A 20,843-nucleotide genomic window follows, 5' to 3' on the forward strand; every position below is an offset into this window, starting at 1 on the left:
GATGAGAGAAAGTGCTTAAGCTTCTCTTACGTTCCGCTAAGATCCATCAGACTGGAACACATCTAAAATACTCTGCTGGGTAGGGAAGACTTTAAAAACAAGGTTAGATTTCCCTGAGTAGTTAAGTGTATTCCTGGATCTGAGCCCAAGACTGTCTTCCCATAGATTTGGATCAAGCCCTGCATTGAGAGATGGTTCTTTCTTTATATAATGCACAGTGGCTTCCAATATCTCCTGATGGCTCTTTCCATATCAATCATTTGTTGCCTTTATAATGCTTTTTATTATAGGGCTCATCATGAAACTTGGGCTGATCAGCTTGGTTTGCTCCTGTGGGCTGTGCAGTTCGCAGACTGATTTGTTTATACCAAGATTGTCTTCTGTGGCTTTTATCTACATTATGCTGTAGATCTTCTGGGGAAATAAAAAAAACCATTTTAGATTGGAATGTTTTTAATAGAACTTGGAGGAAAACACTGACCTGTGTTTAGAAAACTCGGAGGTCAAATTCTGAAGAAACTCAACATCTTAAAGATTTGGTCCAGTATCCTTTCACCTGTGAAACCCTGGCTGAGTTCCTAAAGGAGGAGTGAATGCTGGCAGAAGGCACGCACCGCCTGTTCTGCGTGGCTGCTCCCAGCCTGGGCACTGGCTCACGATGTATCAGCGACAAAGTGAAAGCACCAAATTCATTTTTCTTCAGTGAGCTTTTGTGAGCTTGGAGCTCATGCCTGGGAAGATATTGTAACAGACGAAGATTTCTGTGTTTGTCATCTGGGGAAATGTTTAATTATTCTTGAATTTGTTGGTCTAAGTATAGCTGACTGCTTATTTGCTTCTCCCTCCACAGCAATTTACCTAGCAAAGAAGAACATTAAGAGGAAAGGGATTTTAGAAGAATATGAAAAGGTAAGGAGATGCTGTTCTTGTTCCATTGCAAACCCCTTGTTTGCTATAGCTTTAGCCCTCTGTTGCTAATGAATGGAGCATGGCAAAGTCACCTCTTCAATTCCATGAGGTGTTACTCCAGCAGTGTCAAAAGCCAAAATTTTAGAACTGAAAAAATGGCCAGTACAGGAAAATACTCTGAAGTCAGTGATAATTTTAGCAGGGATAATTGCTCTCCTTGCAGTGGTATTTTTGAACTGTTGCAATTCATGTAATTACGTTCAGAACAATCCAGATTTCTTGGCTTGGTTGCCAGCCTGGCCTAGTTGAGCTATGGAGAGTCAAGAAAACCCTAGCATGGGAGTGCCTTGTCCAGAATTTTCACACTAACTGCTTTTTTATTTTTATTCCAGGAACATTACAACATGCTCAATCAAAAAATAAACTACAAGTGGGATTTTGTTATTATGCAGGCCAAAGAGCAGTATAAGTGAGTTGACTTGCGTTCCCTTATTTGCATCATCGGGGAGGGTACGAGGAGGCAGGGCTTCACTGTCTTGGTACACAGTTAAATTGCAGTTTGAAAACATACACTGCAGCTTTAAAATAACTTGCAAGTGCCCCTCAAGATTGTGAAACAAACCTGCCTTTCATATCAGCTTGGGGTTCCTCCATTTAACAAGTAAACTTTGTTCACTTTGCACTTTGTGAGCGAAGGATTTCAGTCGTTTTCAAATGACTGGATGCGCACTTGCAAAGCCTCACCCTTGCCTGCTGCACCTGCGTTTCTCTCCCCGCCTGGCATTTGTCCGCCAAAAATGTGGAATTGGTGTGGTTTGTGAGAACACAGGTGGGGCTGGGTGCCTTTCCCCCCAATACATCCACATGCCTATCTGCAAATGGTTTTTGCACATGCGTAAGTGTGCAAAGGGAGGTTTAGATTTTGCACCTGATGTGACTCCCTGAAGAAGCCAGGGTCTGATGCTGCAGCTTGCAAGCCCTCATTAGAGACAGCTTCTTTTATCTCAGAGTTGTCCATGAGCATTTGTGGATCAGGCTACTGAATTTAGGACCTGTTATTAGTCTGGTTCAATTCTTGCTTGCACATGTCTCACGGCTGAACTGAATGGCCTGAATCAAGAAGCAGTAAATGTTCCCAGCAGGGACTTCTGGAGAAAACTCTGAAGTGCATACTTAGGCACCTAGCCAAAATGACTTGATTTTAGGAGCTGAATCCTTCAAATTCCCAGGAAAGTTAGTGAACGTGAGATGGGGTTACTCCTCTGGAGATAGGATCTTTCCTACGTCTGTGGATTCCTCTTACCTTTTTTACCTCCCAGCACGGCAGGCACTGCCTCTGCTGTTCAGCAGCATTTCTGTCTTCGCTGGGATGGCAGCCAAGTCGTCAGAATACAGCTCATCAGATAACTGTCTCATTAAACGCGAGACTGTTGTTCTTGTAAATTGAGGTCAGACTTGGGCTAAGAGATGCCAAATGCAGTTTTAAAGTTAGATACCGAGACTGTGTCTGAACTAGTAGATTAAACACATCTGAGGCTGTTTAATGATGATGCTGGGGCAGACTGGTGCAGAACAGCCCGCATCCACCCTGTTAACCACAGCAGGGTGGCCACATGCAAACAGCCTTTTGGGAATGCTTCCCTGCCCATGCTAAGTCCCAAATTGTGCCCAGGACATGTCTGGGAAAGAATTAGTTGGTCCAAGCCCAAACCATGCTAGTCCCTCTTCTATTTAATAGTAGAGGTGATTTGGGTTTTAGTGCCTGGGAACACTGCTTGGTACCATTTCCAAATCATTTCTGTGAGAAATGCCCCCCTTTATTATGAGACAGGGATGAGACGTGTCCGGGATGTATCTCTCCGTGGCAGTCTTCAGATACTGCCTGGGGACATCGGAGATGGATAAACATGAGGCAGCAGGACTGACCGCAAGTAGCGGGTTGTTAGCATAAAACTACCAAAGGGCTGTCTGTCTAATCAAAAGAGGATGTGTCTGCTCCCAGCTGAGCTCAGGAAGACGATGATTTCTCAAAAGCTGCAGTCATGTGTGGCCACGTGAACAGCATGATCTGCAGCCCAGAATTAGCCGGGGTAAGGTGTGGTGAGGAGGCTGCATCAGAGCATCACGCAGTCAGGCTGGGACCCAAGGGGGTCAATGGAGACTGGAGGTGTGCCCCCTTTCTTATCCCAGTGGTTTTAGGAGAGCAAAATTCATGAATTCCCCTGGTAGAGTCAAATCCTGTTCTTGGCTTTGCAGGGCAGGGAAGGAGCGGAAGAAGGCAGACAGGTACGCTCTGGACTGCCAGGAGAGAGCCTACTGGCTTGTGAACCGAACTCCTGTAAGTAGAGTATGATGGTGTGTGGTTTTAGTGGCTCAGTGGTGCCCTCCCTGCAGCCACCTGGGACAAACTTCCACGGGCTGAGGGCATGGCCATGGTCGTGGCCTCTGGGCTGTGCACCCTGTTGCTTCCCATCAGGGCAGAGGTCAGCCCAGGCCTGCCCTGAGCCCACACCACCTTTCTCCTTGGTTGGTCTCAAAGGTGCAGGGGAGGGAGGTCCGACTGCAGCACCGATGCTCAGAGGGGAGCATTCCCAGATTCAGGGGGCAGAGCTCCCCCAGGGCACCGCTGGCCAGGAGGTGCTGGCAGTGGAGCCTTTCAGGGTTCAGGGGTCTCCTCGTGCATTTGTGTGAACCACAGACTTTAAAACAAATGAGTTACAAAGCTATTGACGTTTCTTGTTCATAACAGCCCGGCATGCTAAACGTCCTCGAGTATGGATTAGACCGCGCAACGGATCCCAATGAAAATAAGGTAAACCAGGTGAGACAGTTGGTTTGTTGGTTTTTTTTTTTTTCCCACCTACTGAATTTTTTGGGGAGGATGCAGACAATGTCCCTGGGAATGTCTTTTTTTGGGCACCACAGGCTGAGCGAGTCAGCTCAGCTGTGACAGCCAAACAGGCCAGAGGTTGAAGCTGTCTCATTGTCCTGGGGGTGGGGCCCTCAAAATAAGCTTTGGCAGCTTCTTTTGGCTTGAAAATACTTTGTCAGCTTTCTTGCCACACCAGTTAGTGCGAGGTCTTAGCTACAGGACATGTTTTCTTTGCTGGTGAAACTGAATTAAGGAATCCTCTATCTCCAGATGCTCATTGCTGCCTTTTTATTAGTGCTGAATGAACTGTGTGGGGTTGTAGGGTGTAAAGGATTAGAGGAAAGATCCAGGTTTAAAATAAAATGACAGAATACTGCCAAAAGGGTAAGGAGATGAAGAAGTTGGTGTGGTAGATAGGAGACAAAATGTTGCCTAAAAACGCATAATGTATAGCTAGACCATAAAGAAACACAATTAATGAACTGAGACTGTGGAGGCTGTAACTGGGTGGGACTGGTTCAGAGTCCACAATAAGACAAATGCAGTCAGTGGATGACGAGCTGGAGCTGCTCTTCTCTTTCCCCATCAGTCCTTTTAAGTGATCCTGTGTTTGTGCACTTAACAGTGTTCATTTGGAACTGAAGTCAAAGTGTCTCTGGGCAATTAAATGCAAATGTTACTGCGATCACACTCACTGTATTCCCACAACTTCTTATTTTTGTAACAGCCTTTAAACATCTCAACAGCCAGAGGCAGGATAATTGCTTTGGCCAACTGCGTTCTGTTGCTATAGAGACTGAAAATGAGCAAAATGTAGGGTTGGGGTGTATTTTATTTTTTCTTGCTGTAAGTAGCAGCTGCTGACAGCCTTTATTTATTTATTTATTTATTTATTTTTAAGAGAAAAGGAGTGGTGGAAAGGGAGAGGGATAGAAAAGAGGAGTAAGCAAACTTCTCACCCACAGTTTTACAGCTGACATGGAAGGAGTTTTTAGGTTTGCAAGCAGTCTGAAAGCCCATAGCCATCTGCCAGCTGCTTGGTAGCACAGAGGAAATGAGCTGATGGATCCCTGTTCAGTTCCCACCCTGAACATGAGAGGTGGTCAGTTCCCCCCGCCAGTGGAGACTGAGCAGGGCGTGAGCCAAAGGACGCCAGCTTTGGGGTAACTTCACTGCCTTTCTCCTTTAAGCTGGTCGCTGAGCTGTGCCTCCTCTCTGGAGGCTCAGCAGAAGAGGGAAGGTTCTTCTTGCTTCTCTTTTTGCTTTTGAAAGAGCGATTGACAATACATGAGACAGCCAGAAGCCCACACAGAGCCACCTTTGGAATAGCAGCTGTTTTTTTTTTATTCCTGCGGGCTGCTCTCACAAACACCTGTGGCTCAACAGCCCTTGATGAGCAGAAAGGATGGCCCAAGCTCTGCTGGTAAATGCTGAGCCAGACTGTACTTTTTTGGCCATATCTTACCCCTGCTGAAGGCAATGCAGGGTTTTATTGATGTTTTCTGTGGGCTCGGCCTCTGGCTCTGACATAGGTGAAATGGTGAGAGCAGAAAATGAGTGCGTGAATCCAGTGGCCATTTATTTGATTTGTGTCTCTGTTCCCGCTCAGTCTAACTTCACTTTGTTGGCCAATTAGTTGTCTTTTATCTTGACAGCTGAGAAAGAAAATATTCCTGGTGATAATTAATTTCTGACATCAGAGTGACTTCTTTGAAGCTGATACTGGCATGAACATCTCTCTCTCACTTGCCTCAGACCCTTTGGCGGGCTGCTCCCTCCCTAACTGATAGAGTCCTCTGGGGATAAACAGGTGCTTGCACTCCTTTGAAAGGGACTTTTTTTACTGACCCATGGGCATCCCTCCCGGTTATGAGTTAGGAGTTGTAGTCAGGCAGGAGGAGTAAGGCAGAAGTAGCCATCCATTGAAGAGCTAATTAAGGGATGCTTTAGCCTTTTGTTACCCAGGTCTCAGACTTGATCGAGCCTCACTGCTCAGTGAGTTACCAGGCAACTGCCAGAGCCCACTGACTCGCCTGCAGGTACACACTCAGCTTTTGCCGCCTTCTGAGAGTCTTTCTGAAAGGTGCTTTAGCTTAGCCAAATATAGCTGCGCTCAGGGACTACTGAATGAAATGTCCTGGCTTGTTGTATGCATCAAATCAGCCACAGATCATCGTAGTCATTGCTGGCTTTTCATTTCATAAGTCTCTGTCAGTTTTGCTGCCTGATAAACATGTAACTTCTGCTGCATCCGTCACATCTTTTGAAGCAACAGAGTCAGAAGCAAATAAACAAGATAGAGGAAAACCAGCAATTTGAATGAAACCAGGCATATGGACTGTTACAGATCTGATTTCCAGATGTTGGGCTGGAAGCACCAGCACAGTGGCGATGCGTGTTGAGATGATCTTATGCTAGACTCAGAATTCGCCTCTGGTATGCAGGGCTCCCAGCTGGCTGCATGAAGGGAAAGGCTCACATCTGCACCCGAGAAGAGGTGTTCATGTGTGCAGAAACAGAGCTGTGTGCATGGCGGAGTGATGTTTGCTATTGCAGTGTCAGAGAGGCCATGCCCACAGGTTTTTGCTCTGGCTGCCAGAAAGTGAGATCTGGAGGGAGGCTGAGCTGCGCTGGCACTGCCCCGTGCTCGGTGGCTGGTGCTCAGCGCAGGATCCCTGTGGTTGTCCTCGCAGCTTGCCAAGCTGTGTGCATGGACAGAGAGCACTGTGGCATTCAAGGCAGAGTGCGGGCATGATTTGCAGTGCCCTGGCCCCAAATGAGCTCTGGGTAACAGTGGCCTTGCTTGTTCTTCACTCCAAGCTCCATCTGGGCACACACACAAAAGCTGTTGTCCAGCTGTTTATGGCCTCTGTAAACACTGAATGGTGGCCAGACAGGCAAAAACATAATGACCATTATCTCCACAATGTGGTCAGGAAGACCCACACGGAGAGCAGAGGAGGTCCATGCGAATGGTTAGCTGGAAATTAGCAGATGTCCCAGCTCTTGTAGGAGCTCTTGGCTTCAGCCGTGTGGATCGGCTCCAGATACAGGGCTCTTGAGCAGGTCCTGGCTGGCTCCCAGCTGAGCTTTGCAGCTGCTGCCTGCGTGCATGGGGAGCGCTCAGCTGGCGGCAGCGGGATGCGACGAGGCTGTGCAGGGTGTCCAAGTGCTGCTGTGTGTCTCAGGGAGGAGGATGTTTAACAGCACGCGGCACTCGCCCGAGACAGACTGAGGTCTTTCACTAATTGCCATTTTGATTTGAAACCTGCAGGGCTGGGGAGCTTATCTGCGGTAATTGCGATAAGTCAGTCGTTAAGGGCATTGCAAAATTAATCTCATTATAAGAAATGACTCTTTTGTTCCAAATATTATTTCCCTCCAAATGAGGGAGGGTGGATGGGTGGGCACTTTGGCATTGATGCTGTCAGTAGCAGGGGGTAAGGATGGGTAGGATGGTGGGGACAACTGGCAGTGCTCAATAGGACATGGGGAGTATTCAGCATCCCTTGTACGAGCAGCAAAGCTGGAAACTGGTTGTGGGAGCACTGTGGGAGAAAGGGAAATGAAATGATGTGCAGCTCTGGGGTGTAATAGCTGAGATCCTTCCCAGTTACTGTGAATTTGAGAACTGGAAAGGGCTGAGCACAGCCAGCACCTGCAGCCCTCAATAGGTTGTTCAGTGCTGGGCTCCTCTTTGGTTCTTCTCCAGTTCAGTGTGTGCCATTACTCAGTGATGCTCTTTCCTTCTCATGCCATAGCCCCCTTTTCTGTGTGAGCCTTGACAAGTCCCTCCCCACCCTGGAGCACCCCACCAAAGCCCCCCCTGGTTTTCCCAGGACCAGCTCTCCAGAGGGATGACCTACACGCTCAGGCTGTGGCAGGAGGGGATCCTGGGTGTAGGATGCGCTTTAAAACAAAAATCTTTCCTTGTTTGCAGACATGGCATTAGCTTTGATTTTTACTCACCCACATACAATTTTTCAGTTGTGATGGCATTTTAATTTGCGCCTTTCTTGCTCTATATAACATTTAACTTACTGTGTTCTTTTTCTTTTTCCCACCAGCTGTTTGTCTCGTGTGTGTGTGGTGTGCTGCCTGCCTCTAAGACCCCTGTAGAAGGTAACACAACTTTACTACCACGTGAGCTGCCTTCAAGCCACTATGCCAGCATCCACCTCTCCTCGCCCCACTGCACCAGGCCTGTCTGAGGCACCCACTTGACAAAACAGACGAAGAAATGAGGGGCCTTTTAAAACCATCCAATGATTTTAACGTGTTGATTTTCCTAAAGTAAATGCTCTAGCCACATCTAAGTTCCATCAAATGGAACAGTTCAGCTGGCACTTGTAAATCTGATGGGGCCTGGTTTGTATCTCAGGTTCCCCAAGGGGATAGTGAACTCCTGTTGTGCAGGAAATAGCTGGCCTGAAAAAGAAACAAAGCTCTTTAGAGAGGACACTTCCAGGACAGTAAATGCAGCGAATTTCTCTGCACAAGCAGGTGAGGTTTTTTTGCCTTCCATTTCTACAGTCTATCTGAAACAATGATGACACTGTAGAAATGGGGGAAAGAAATGGTGTCCACGTGGAAGCTGGCCTGGCATCAGGGATGCAGCTAAGAGCAGAGAAGGGTGAAAAGCTGTTCCTTAGTCCATGCGTCCTCCATCATTTATAAAATGTCCCGGGAGCCTTTGAATCAGCAAGGGACGCTGTACAGCCCTGTGACCAACGATCCTGTTGTCCAAGAGCTTTTTCTCCCCCTTGATGTGTCAGCCCTTGCCCCCTCACACGCAGTTCCTTGTGTGTGGCCAGCAGAGCATCACTGCTGGTGCAGCTACTGTTTGCTTTCCTGTTTGTCCCTGCGGAGATTATGTGCACTGCAATCATTCAGAGCTGGTCATGGTACTTCCAGCAGAAAAAGCTTCCTCCCCTTGCAATGCCACAGTGAGGATTTCTGTTAGTAGTACACTGGCCAGGCTAGGTTTGTGTTAGGATCAGATGAGCTGGCTTCGTGGTAGTGCTGTACAGATTGGCTGATCTGCTGCATATCTGGCTCCTGCTGCTGAACTGGTGAGTGTGCCCTCCCAAAACCAACCAAGTTTCAGCAAAATGTGCATATTTTTCTTCCATATAGAGAATAGTTTCTGCCTTCGGAGCAGGACTAGTGACGATGGTTAAAATGCAAAAGCAGATCTCCACCAGTGTCCCCACAACGGTCCCTTCACAAAGCAGCCCTGGGAGAGCATCTTGCTTTTCCCAAAACAGGGGCAGCTCAGGGTGCAGGTTCTCTGGTGAGAAGGTGGGAGAAGCAGGCTGCCTGTGGCATTTGATACCAGCTGCTTCATCCCTCATCGCTCACAAACTGCACTTCACCAAGGCACTCTGCAGACCCATGTCCGCCACAGGGTTAGTTTGATGGAATAATTCTGGGATGCAGATCTTGTTGGCTAAAATGGGAGATGAAGAACTGAAACACTGCATAAGCCTTTAAAGGCTTGCTGGGAGCATCCCTGACTTAGCCTGTCTTTCCTTCTCCCTCCTCAAGTTTATTTCACACAAAGTAACTGTGCTTCAAAGGAAGCTGTGTGAATAAACACCCTGCAGTTAATTTCTTGCCTTCAATTCCTTGCTCATTTGTGGATGACATGTAACATAGTCTGAGTTATTCAAATCACAACGTAAGCACCCTTTGCACAGCAGATACTGCTTCTGAGGCTTTTAATTGTGGTGTTTATATTTTGCGATGTGTTGGTTCCTGTCTCCTTTAGCTAATATTGAATGATCTAATCTGTGTCTCGTAAACGAATCTATTTTAGCTCCATTAGAATAACCCCTTAATTGAAGGCATACAGGCAGCCTGTGATGGAAGAAGCGATGCTAAACAGTAAATACAGCTAATGGAACGATTTATGGTGTGTGGATGCTCTTAGCTTTGATGATACCCTGATTAGCTGAGCTGCTGTGTTTGATTTTAATTGTAATGAGAATTAATTGGAGAGCGCTGCACAACGGCAGCCCTGCAACGGTGTTTTCATGTCTCAAAAAAGGCGAGGGAAAGCACCCACCCCAATTTAATGGGTTTTGTTTCTTTATTTTACAGAAAACAACTATGGAATCTTATAGGAGAGAGGTAAGTGGTCCTTGCCTCACTTCTAGGTGTTCATCCTGTATGTATTGCTTACATCAGTGTTGCATGGGGGCTCAAAGCCCCCTTTGCAGGGGATGTGCAGTTTTAAAAACGCCTGGGTTTGACTGGCAGAGTCTCTGCCCCATGGAGCTTTTGGTCGATGTGCTTTCGGGAGATTTCCTGCCTCTGCCCCTCCCACTGCGGGCAGCCAGCAGCTCTCCCAGTGACGGGAAGGCTCAAGCAAGGACAGACACCAGGGCTAAAATCTAATAGATCAAAATTAGTGGTGGGGAAGTCATAGGAGATACATCCAGTGGCGCCAGTGTAGAGACAGCCAAGGATCAATGATAATTACATGCTAAATCATCCAGAGCATTTGTAGGTGCCTAGAATGGTAGCTATTATCCAATTTTTATATAGCATGGGGAGTGCTTTTTAATTACTTGCACATTGCAAAATGCTCTTCTGACATTTACAATAAGCTCAGTGAAAACAGCCATTTTACTAAGACAGTTTAGGGATTCTCTAATTCCTTGGACATCCAGTAATTAGGGAAGAAGCAGTCCCTGTTGTAGTTAGCCTCACTGCTTGGGAGAGGGCATGTTTGAGGTTCAGATAGAGACAGCTTTGTCTTCACATTGCCATGCTCCTAACCATGGACATGTCTGATCCCTCTCAGATCATGTACTGTCAGCAGGCCATCGTGAAGTCAAGAGTGAAATCTTCTGTCTCTCTCGGAGGGTAAGTCCTGATTTCCTTCTGTCCACACATTAATTAGTCCTCAGCGCTTATCTCTGAATGAGATGATGCAGCTATCTGTTCCGGCAGCTGGTGACTCAGTCAGGGGAATCGATGTGGTGGCCACACGCAGTGTTGTTTGTGCTGTCTGAGCTGTGTGTTGCTTGGGCCAGGAGGCACAAGGCAGAGGTGGGATCAGAGTCCCAATCATGATGAAGAGGCTCCCTTGGAGCTAAGGAGAGCTTTGCTATGAATGTCTGCAGAGCAGTTCCAGACTCTTGGTTGACATTCCCTCTGAAATCAAGAGATGTTCAGACTGGTCAGGGCTGGGCTGTGATGCCTGGGACTCAGCACAGCTCTGCAGTCTGGAAAGGCAGCTGCGTGGAGGCTGCCTTGTGAGGATGCAGCAGTGTGTGAGTCCTGTGCCTGTTCCTGTGTGGGATGAGTAACCAGCGGAGACAGACTGACCCTCCTGTCCCTGGTCCCCAGCCTGCTGGGCTGGATTCAGCCCCAGTGAGTCTTCTTGCTCATAGGGTGATGCTCATCAGAAGGCAGCAGAGCTGGGGAAGTCTCTGGTTATTCTGTATTACAAAGGAACACATGCCTCTCCATGAATGTCCAAGCAATTAATTAGCAATTCCTCTTCTCAGGGGGAGTGTTTCCTGATCAGATTCTTGATGAAGCCGATTAAGCGCAAAGCTCCCAGTTCTAGCATTAGCCATTAGCGTGTTTGCCACAGGCATTTCTTACCTGGAATCTTATGTGCTGGCCAGTTGCCTAGAGGTGCAGTCCATACCACCAGTCTGTTTTACATAGTCATTGCCACCCAGAGATTCATATCGAATCTAAAATAAACAAGGTGCTCAGGCCTGTTCCCTGGGAGAAGACAGTTGTGGATGAATGAAATGGGAGGAAGAGTCTGGGAAGCAGTGCTGTCTTCTGAGAACCACAACTTGCAAGGCACCAGCAGTTCTACTCATTTCATCTGTCACTGACTCCCAGGTCACTTAAAACTCTCCTGCCTCAATTTTCCAAACTGAGCTGGAGCTGGGGACACCTGGCTACCTTCCAGGAATTTTGTGGTGCTTAAGTGTTTGGCAATGGAGCTTTTCACTCACTAGTTCTAGTCTTCTGATGGGGTAATGCCTATCACCTAGATCAAAAAATCCTCAGGAAATTTGGATCTCCATCTCGGCTGCAAGGTTGGGTCCAAATCAAATTATTATTGATGAGGATGTGAGCAGCAACTAGATAGCGTGCGTGCATCAGAGCATGGCATTGATTTGGGAGGTGCTTCAAAGCACTAATCATTAAAAGGACAGAGCAACGTTACCTGAGTTGACAGGTTTAGATTTGTAGCTTGATTAGAATATATGGATTGGAGTGAATTATGCAGGTGCTGAATGCCTTGGCATTTCCAGTGAGAAGATAGGATCGAGCACTTCTGTGCCAAACCTGTGGTATGCTTTGTGCAGTAGCATTGTATAATTGCAGGATCTATGCCAAGGTGGCTGTTAGCAATGGGCCCTTGGACAGTGCACTCCCAGCTTTGAGCACATGAAAGCAGTTTGGCCTGGAAGGAATTTTAAATGCAGAAACCAGATCATTTTTTCAAGAATGAAAAAGGGAGGAGAAAGCTAAAATTCCAGGACATTAGTGAAATCGGTTGTAATTACAAGTCTGGCCAACTTAGAAGGTAGGAGAAGTGTTTGTCTGGTTCCTGCTAGGATAGAGACATTTTTGCTTTGTGCCAAGCCCCCAGAGTTATTTGCAGAGGAATGAGCCATGCGGTAGGTGAGCGTAGGAAAGGAGAAGCCGGGATGTGCCCTCAGCACTCCCTCACCTCTCACGGAGCTCCCTGGGCTCTCCCACATCCCATGGGAAGGCTGCGGACAACCCACCCTGAGCGAATACAGCACCTGCTTTTCTCTTCTCTGGCCCTTTCCTCTCTGTAATGTGTGGCACAGAACAGTGCAGGATCAGGCCTTTGCCAGTTGGCTGGAGAAGGAGACGGAAGCCGTTTGGGGGCTTATTCCCACTTCCTTGAAATGAAGAGGCAAAAGAAGGTGATGGAAGAGAGTCTTCTATCTCCCCGCACTTGAGCTGGCAAAATCACTGCTTTGAAAGACAACCAGGAGATTACTGTTTGGGAAATGGAAAAGATTAACTGAGCTAATGAATCAATTTTTCTAGTAAGGCAGGGGCCACATTCCACATCCCCATGCTGGTAGGGCTACACCTCTGAATATATCTATAGTCTATACAACCATTTATTTGTTTGTAAAGGGGCTGGCTGCAATTCTGCTTGCAAATTAATATTTTGGTTTTATTGGATTTACTTGCAGGCTTGTGAAGTACTCTGAGCAGTTCCTCTCCAATGATCCCATCCTGTCTGGATGTCTCCCCAGCAACCCGTGGGTAACAGATGACCCTGAGTTCTGGGATCTCAATGCAAAACTGTATGTATTTATATTGTCTTGCCAGCTTGTGGTTTACACTGACTTTTATGCTGATAGAAATCAGAAAAGGGAACCATTGATTTCATCATGATATCTGGTCTCTGATCGTGAGCAGGGAAGCGTTCCCTTTCTGACACAGCTTGGCCATGCTAAAGAAACTGTCTCTTGGGAATACTCCGTGCTGAACTTCCAGCATTTTCTTCTTCAAGTGGAGCTTTCCTTAACATTACAGAAGTTGCTAAACTGATGATGAGAGTATGCACTCAGCCCCTGCTGAATGGGCCTAATCCTGCTCTTGGCTGAGTGAAGTCCACTTTTACAAGCACAGGAATGGAATATGAGCAGTTATGCCAGGTACAGCACTTGGTTTAGTGTTAACCTTGCTAAATCAGGTGCTGCCGATGGTGTAGCAATTCAGGGTTCAACTACTAACCCTTGGTCTTTCCACACACCTCAGGCTGCTTTCTTTGGAGAGTGTTTGGGTTGAAGGCACATACTGGCGGTCCATCCCTTCTCTGAGGTCTCCCTTGGTTTTCCATTCAGATAGTATTTGCTAATTATACAGTGGCATCTCTGGGCTTGAAGTATACAACATATTACTGGTTGTCATTTGAGACCAGCAATCCTGTTAGAGTGATAATATCCCATTAGACAGCCCCAAAGGATACCTTCACAGAATGCCTTTACAAGAAGCAGAGCTTTGGGCAACAACCAGTGCCTCCTCCAGAACAGGACTGAGTCAAACCGCTCGCAAAGCTGGGCCATCATTGTGAGAGCAGTATAAATCCGAGATAAATCCTCATTCCACTGTGTACCAAGTTGTTTAATTACGGCTTACTTAGTGGGCTGACTTTAGGAGCTCAGCACTCTGTGTTTTCCAGAATGCTGTAATGAGAAGTCTCTTGGCATTCCAGCAAAGGGCATTTTGGTTTTAATTAATCTGCTAATTAGATGGGCCACATGAAACTGGCAGTGCTGTTTGTTTTCAACCTGTGCAGAGTGGAAGTCCCCACCAGAATGCGTGTGGAGCGATGGGCCTTCAATTTCAGTGAGCTGATGCGGGACCCAAAAGGTCGGCAGAACTTCCAGCTCTTCCTGAAGAAGGAGTTCAGTGGTGAGTCCGTTGTGCCTCTACCTTTGTCCCTGCCTAGGCCACACAGCAGGACGCTCGCTGCACAGCTGAGACAGAGCAGGGCTGGAAATCCATGCCTTTGCAGTAGGTGCTGTGAGCTGAGACAATGACAAAGTCACAAAGTAAAGGCAGTAGAAATGACTTTGGAGGCAATGGCTGTGCAGCCAGTGCATGCAATACCATCTAGTGGCACAGGACACAAAATACAGTCCAGGGCACTCCCTGTGCAGGGGGACGGCTCCCAGGCAAGCTGGAACTGGCTGAATTCACAAGCTCTTACAGGTGTCAGTGAGCAGAGAGCAGGGGAAAGCTGTTTTCTTCTTTCAGTCCCAAGGGGATTTTCAAGGTGGCTGTAAGAATCGGAGAGTCTGAGTTGGGGCCAACACACACCGAGTCAAACGAATTCAGTTTAGGAGTTAATAAATGGGATTGCTTTTTCCTCAGTCTCCCTCACTGCTGACTCCTTATTACGCAGGAGAGAATCTGAGTTTCTGGGAAGCCTGTGAGGATCTCAAGTATGGAGACCAATCCAAGGTCAAAGAAAAAGCAGAAGAAATTTACAAGTGAGTGTGATAATTTTACATTCTTAAACTTTTTGTACAAGTCACATCACCTTCTTCCACACGTTGTCATTCTCCAAATGATTTATTGCTGAGACTGACTTTTTTTTTGTACGCTGTCATCAAATGTGGCTGCCCTATGTCCCCATGTAGGAAAGGAGCTTTTGAAGATGAAAGCATAAGTATTTTTTGGTTATATAGTTACTTTTCCTCTCTGTTCTCCACTATTACATTTAGGGCTTAGCATGTATTTTAAGTACAGGTGTGGAATAGCAAAGATCTTGGGGCTGCCATGAGGAGAGTGGAGAGACCCTTTTTGCTTCCAGTGGGCTAAAATTTGGTTTATATTGTGTGTTAACAGTGCAAGAGGAAGTGTCTGCATGTCATATGGTTGAAGAGGAGATTGCCCAAGATCAGGACAGCAAATTGTAGTGGAGAGCTGAAGGGACTTTTCCTTTCATGCACAGACAGAGGAATCTCCAGGAATTCTCCAGTTGTTAATGGCACTGTTGATTCCTCCTCCTTGCAGGCTCTTCCTGGCTCCAGGAGCAAGGCGCTGGATTAACATTGATGGCACAACAATGGGTATCACAGTCAAAGGCCTCAAGCACCCTCATCGTTATGTTTTAGATGCTGCTCAGACCCACATTTACATGCTGATGAAAAAGGTTTGTTATTTGTTTCCAAAGCCTTAGGGGGATTCCAGTTCTCTGGGCCTTTCCATGCCTTTGTGTGCTATCAGCTGTCACTTTCAAGTGGCCTTTGTTTGAAAATCCCTCGAATTTGCTGACTTAAGCAAGCATTGGTTCAGGCCTTTGTATTTTGCTGCTGCTTCTTCCCTCTAAGGCAGCATGTCCCCAAGGTGTGGAGGTCAGGTGTCTGCTGGAAGTCCTGCTTTCTAATGCCAGCTTGGTCACCAACTCATTCAAAGCTTGAGCAAATCTTTTAAATTCACTCAGTACCACTCTGTGTGCCACATCAGGTATCCCTATGGTGGGATGCTTGTATCCAACTGGATTTCACCAGTGGATGGGAAAGGTAGCAGTAATTGTGATATAACTGCATGAGTTTAGTACCAAGAGCATAACCAGACATGGCCCATCTGAAGTTTTACTGAGTTTTTTCACACATTTTTCTGTGGTTATGTTGATGGACACCCTTTTTTTATGTCTAACTGATGCAGCAGGCTGCGGGCTGATGTCAGCACACAATATGTTGTGGCTTTCATTAGATCATGGTGACTACAAAAACTTGTAACTCCTCCTTATGAGCGATACAAAATACACATAGCAGGAAGGAGCGTTGTGGGCCAGAGCAGCAGCTAATGCACATTGACACTGAAAGCAGCAGAACTATACTGATTTTCACCAGTTGTTGAAAAGTTCGGCTCCTGAAATATGAGCACTTCACCCTGCAATGTCTGTGAGACTCCACTGGCCTGGGCTAAGCTCGGTTCAGACCTTTTGGTCTGGATCTTACCTGGGAAGCTTTATTGTGAGATGGAAAATCCTGGGAATTTTACACCAAGATGAAAGGCTGTTCGTTTAAATGGCTACATTTGCCTGAAAGATGCAAAGTCCCTTGGGTTGCTGGGGGAGATTATCTAGTTCCCAGCCTCCCTGGCTCCTGAGCAGCTGTATTTGGTGGTGATTTTAATAAGGGTGTTTGCAGCCCATAACTACCAGTTTCTCTTTTTTCTTCCTAGTAGGACTCCTATGGCCGCTATTTAAAGTCTCCAGTATACAAGGAAATGCTAGGCAAGGCTGTTGTGCCACAAGAGACTGTCAAAAAAAGGCAAGTGAAACTGGATGTAATTGTGGGTTTTGTTTTTCTTGTTGTAGCAAGGGTAGAAAAAGCCTGAGCTGCAGCAAAATTACTATGATTTAGATGTTCACTTAATTAAATAAAGTTTTTCACTAAGAAGATGCTTTGCTGTGAGACTGATTGTGCTGTTTATTTGTGAGCCTTTTGGAAGTGGCTTGTGTGTAGTCAGAATCGACCTGACGATTGCTTGGCTGCCTTGTCTGTTGGGTCTGTTTAGGAAGGCTGTGATTGTTGAACTAATCACGGCTCCTGTCCTGGAAGGAGAGAGCACTGTGTACAGGCCATGGGAAAACTCCCTCCCACGAAACATTGGCTGCCAGAGGAGACACAGAGCCACTGCAGGGTCCTCTATGGATTCTGCTCAGCCCTACCTGGACAGAGCCGCTTAGCCCCTGCAAAGTGAAGGTGACAGGCAGCCACATGGGAACAAACAGCATCTTACTTGTGAGTGACTGCTGGCACAAGGTTGACGGCCTTAGAAGAGGCAGGCGTGAAATGGCTTTCTCCAGACCAAGATGAAGGTTGCATAGCAAATTTAGGCCATTTGAACTGCAGTTGCTTCTTAAAGCTGAGCGTGCAAGGTCAGAGCCAGACTGGGTGGTGTGCTTCTTTCTCTGTTCCTCTTCCACTCGTCAACCTAGCAAGCAAGAAAGAGGAATCATGGACTTTCACACTATTGTTTCATCTAATGCCTTTTTCAAGTCAGTGGAAAAAACCTTCCTGCTGACTTGCCCAGGGTTTGGTTAGGTTTTCCCTGAGCCACACATCACAAGGTCACTGGCAGATGCTGGTTGACCCCTGGTGACTACTTTCATGGTTTTGAGTGCCTGTTCCAGAGGCACAATACTCAGCATCCTGGGTAAGCTAAAGAGCCAGTACCTCATCCAGAGGTGGCTTAATACTTGTTTCCACTGCTGCTGGTAAGGGCTTTGCTGAAGCAGGTAGTGGGTGCTTTTTGGGGGTATCACAGACACCAGAAACACCCATACTGGTCCCTATCTTGATCTTACTGAGGGCACTAGAAAAAATTCCACTGATGCCAGTTGTTTGGGTTCACACTGAGTGTTAGTTACGTGCAAATGCTTGTAAGAAAAGGAGTAATGTACTGGTCATCTCCCGGCCCTGGAGTCCCTCACGAGGACCACGAACAGGACTGACTTTACACTTTTAGCAGTTCTGTAGCTGATGTGTGACACTGAGTCCTGCTTTAAACCACCTCGTCCGCATTTGTGTTTCCTTGTTGTTGTGCGGGTGACAGTGGCACATCCGTCTCTATGTCTGAGCTTGCCCTCCTGGTAAATTTGCTTACCAGGGGTGAGTTTTCGGTGCCCTTCTACTTTTCAGTAACGCCCTGCTTCTTTCTCTCACTCTCTGCCCAGCTCCAATTTCCCATTCGGACGCCGTCACCTCCGCTCCAGCCCCAGCCCCATCATCCTGAGGCAGCAGGAAGAAGAGGCCAAAGCCAAAGAAGCCGCCATGACCGTGGACATCACGCAGGTCATGAGCAAGCTGGATCGCAGGAGCCAGCTCCCGAAGGAACCTCCCAAGTAGGCTCTGAGCCCCGCAGGGCACAAGCGCAGGGAAAAGACAAGCCGAGGCTGGTGTTGAGCTTCGTCTCCCCTTCCTGAAGGTGTCAGTGCTGCTTTAGGTTTCCCAGGCCAGCTCTGCCAAGAGCCTGCTTTTCCTGCATGTTGCCTTGGCTTCTGGAGCTGCAGATGTCACTTCCCAGGCATGTCAGGCATGGGAGTGCTGGCGGAGTCAGGCCGCTGGCTGTAACGGACTTGGGGTGCAGTGCCTCGGCTCCCTCCCCGCACACCTCGGAGGGGGGGGACGCCGAATGGCTGCCCTGAGCTCCCCCCGGAGGTTGGGCAGCCCGGCCGCTTCTCCCTGCCTCCTGCTCCTCCAGGAGGTGGGATGGCACAAGGCAGAGTAAAGCTCTGCCATCCCAATCCTTTGGGTTCAAATCAGCCTTCTTTGGAGCAGAGATGGATGACCCCGCAGGGGGCAGGGCGAGGTGGCCCACCTCAGAGTGCTTCCAGCCCCTCGGGGGACGTGCACCCTCCCAAGGGGTGCGTCCTGGGCACCCCCGGAGAGGAGTGCACCCCTCGCTTCAAGTATCCTGCACCTCCTAGCCCGTGCAACAGAGCCACAGGCAGAAGAGCGGGGTAGACTGCTTGTGAGAACGGTAGGATGAGCGTTTCTGAAGGTTTAGTTGACCCTTTGAATTTTAATGGCACTCCCAAGTCCCCCCCGGCACGTTGGAGACGATCGTTGGAAAGCTCTGCTCTCCCCCCGTGACTCACGATGAGCTAGGTGTGCAGGTGTAGAGAGCCGTCTCTCGCAAGAGCCTGCAGGAGGGCTTGCGAGATGCAGCCATGGCTTTGTGTTTCTCTTATCAAATCCTTCCTACCTCTTGTCTTGTCTTTTTCCTGCTTTTCTATTTTCTATTGTTAAGAAAAACTAACAGGAGGTAGTTCCAGTTGTCACTGGCTTGTAGCCCCAGAGGCAAGGAAGAACCAGGGTAGAGGTGTTAAGTGCTGATTTCAAGTTTAAGTAGTGGTTTGTTTTGGTTTTTTTTTCATTTACTCTGTCTCTTTTGCTCTTTAGAATGAGGCAACCTAAAATACTACGGTAGTGCTAAAGAGTCAGGGAGATTCCAGGCTTTGCTGGGAAACCCCAGCGTGTCTGGACCAGGCCAATGATTACCAGAAGTGGGAAGATTCCTGCGAAGTCCAGTAAAGGGAATTGAGGGGGCAGAAAAGCTTCCTTATTAGTTAAAATTTAGGGGAAGCAGAGGGACTGGGTGGGAAGCACTGAGGTCCAGGAAGCTTCTTCACTCCAGTTCATATTATTCATCTGTTTTTTCTACTGGTATGATTTTACAGGAAATGGGAGCTGGAGAAAGCTGGATGTGGGTGGGAGCCCTCAGGTACCAGGGTGCCTGCAGACCAGTGCCTTGTGAACAGGGAGATAGTCAGGCCATAGCTGTGTCCCGACCAGCTTTGAACAGCAATTCCTGCCCTCCCTGTGTGTGTTATCAGAATCAGGGCTACGTGGTCCGATCTGGTATCGCTGCAGAACTAGTCTCCTTCGCTTTGCTGCTGAGCTAGGGAGATTTTCATGACCTGCGTTAACCTAACGGTGATAAACCTTCTTAGAGGAATTGAAACCAAGTTACATGAGTCTTTTGCTCTGATGTCAAGGTCTGCTTGCTAAGTCTCTGCTCTTATTCCCAGTGGAAGCAATGGCAAATTTTGCAATGCTGTAAGGGTAAGCAGGCTCAGACTGTAATTTTTTTTGTTAATTCTGCTTAAAACCGCAAGGCTTTTTTACGTCAGGTACTGAGCACTGTCAACCCACCTTGACATAAGAGCACTGAAAGATACTCGAGAACTTGGCAGGGTTGGTCCAAAGCTACTTGGATGCGATGAGCTCTACAGTCTCTTCAGAGTTTGTATAACATGGAGCACTGAGCATGTTGGGCTTGCCAGTATGTAGTAACATGTGGAAGATCAAGTCGGGGTATAAATAATAAATAACAAATCTGTGTGTTCCAGTCAGTCCCTCTGATTCTACTTCTATTTTGTCCGCAGCTTCGCTTTTCATGTTTTCTCTATCCATTCCTTTCTCTGATTTTTCATCATCTCAGCTTTGCCTCGCTGTCCCCCGACATGGGTTAATGCTGCATGCTCTGGAATCACTGTGCTTGTGAAACACCAGTCCTACACTTGCAGGCAGAAGCTGGCTCTCTTCTGCTTAGAGGCTGAATAAGCTGGCATGGCCCAGTGTACCGCTCCTCGGTCCCTTGCTGTTCAGTCCCTGAAGAGGAAGGTCGCCTGGTACAAAGTGTGACCATGGTACAAACTGAACTTCACTTTGCGCCAGCCAAGAAGTTGTTTGCTTCCATTGGAAATCAGAGCAATATGTTGTTTCATTTCTTGGCCATCGCTTCCATGCATTCATCTGTCTAATCAAATAAATGTAGAAAATGAAAAAAGAACCGAGTTCATCCTTCTCTGTCTTGTCTCAGTGTGTTCCTCCTTCGCTGTGTCATCTCTCTGCCACGCGTGCATGCATTTCTGTATGTGCCTCTGCTCTCAGCACTTCTCTTCGGACACTTGAGCTGCATTTCATTTCTGCTGGGAGTGAGTCCTCGGGAAACGGCGGGGGGGTGGACCCTGGCATGCAGCACGTCCTCTGCTGATGAATCTGTGTACTTG

At 47.5% G+C, this 20,843-nt stretch overlaps 1 protein-coding gene across 2 annotated transcripts in view; it reads left to right on the plus strand.

Moving 5' to 3' along the window:
• RGS9 (regulator of G protein signaling 9) overlaps positions 1-20,627 on the plus strand; it is a 31,340-nt gene extending 10,713 nt beyond the window's left edge. Inside the window, exons 6-17 of one of the 2 annotated variants that reach the window (XR_008238259.1) lie at positions 851-909; positions 1,302-1,378; positions 3,166-3,247; positions 3,659-3,721; positions 9,884-9,913; positions 10,590-10,651; positions 12,994-13,107; positions 14,106-14,221; positions 14,715-14,802; positions 15,329-15,467; positions 16,505-16,593; positions 18,003-18,082. Coding sequence is in view for 1 of the 2 variants with exons in the window: in XM_052807958.1 (XP_052663918.1) it covers positions 851-909; positions 1,302-1,378; positions 3,166-3,247; positions 3,659-3,721; positions 9,884-9,913; positions 10,590-10,651; positions 12,994-13,107; positions 14,106-14,221; positions 14,715-14,802; positions 15,329-15,467; positions 16,508-16,593; positions 18,003-18,174 (1,088 nt within the window). In the remaining variant the exon portion in view is untranslated. Of the gene's footprint in view, positions 1-850; positions 910-1,301; positions 1,379-3,165; positions 3,248-3,658; positions 3,722-9,883; positions 9,914-10,589; positions 10,652-12,993; positions 13,108-14,105; positions 14,222-14,714; positions 14,803-15,328; positions 15,468-16,504; positions 16,594-18,002 lie in introns of both variants that reach the window. The other variant, XM_052807958.1, reaches the window with a different exon arrangement.
• The last annotated feature ends 216 nt before the right edge of the window (positions 20,628-20,843 follow it).

Source organism: Harpia harpyja, chromosome 14, assembly GCF_026419915.1.
Source record: "Harpia harpyja isolate bHarHar1 chromosome 14, bHarHar1 primary haplotype, whole genome shotgun sequence".
Taxonomy (NCBI): Eukaryota; Metazoa; Chordata; class Aves; order Accipitriformes; family Accipitridae; genus Harpia; species Harpia harpyja.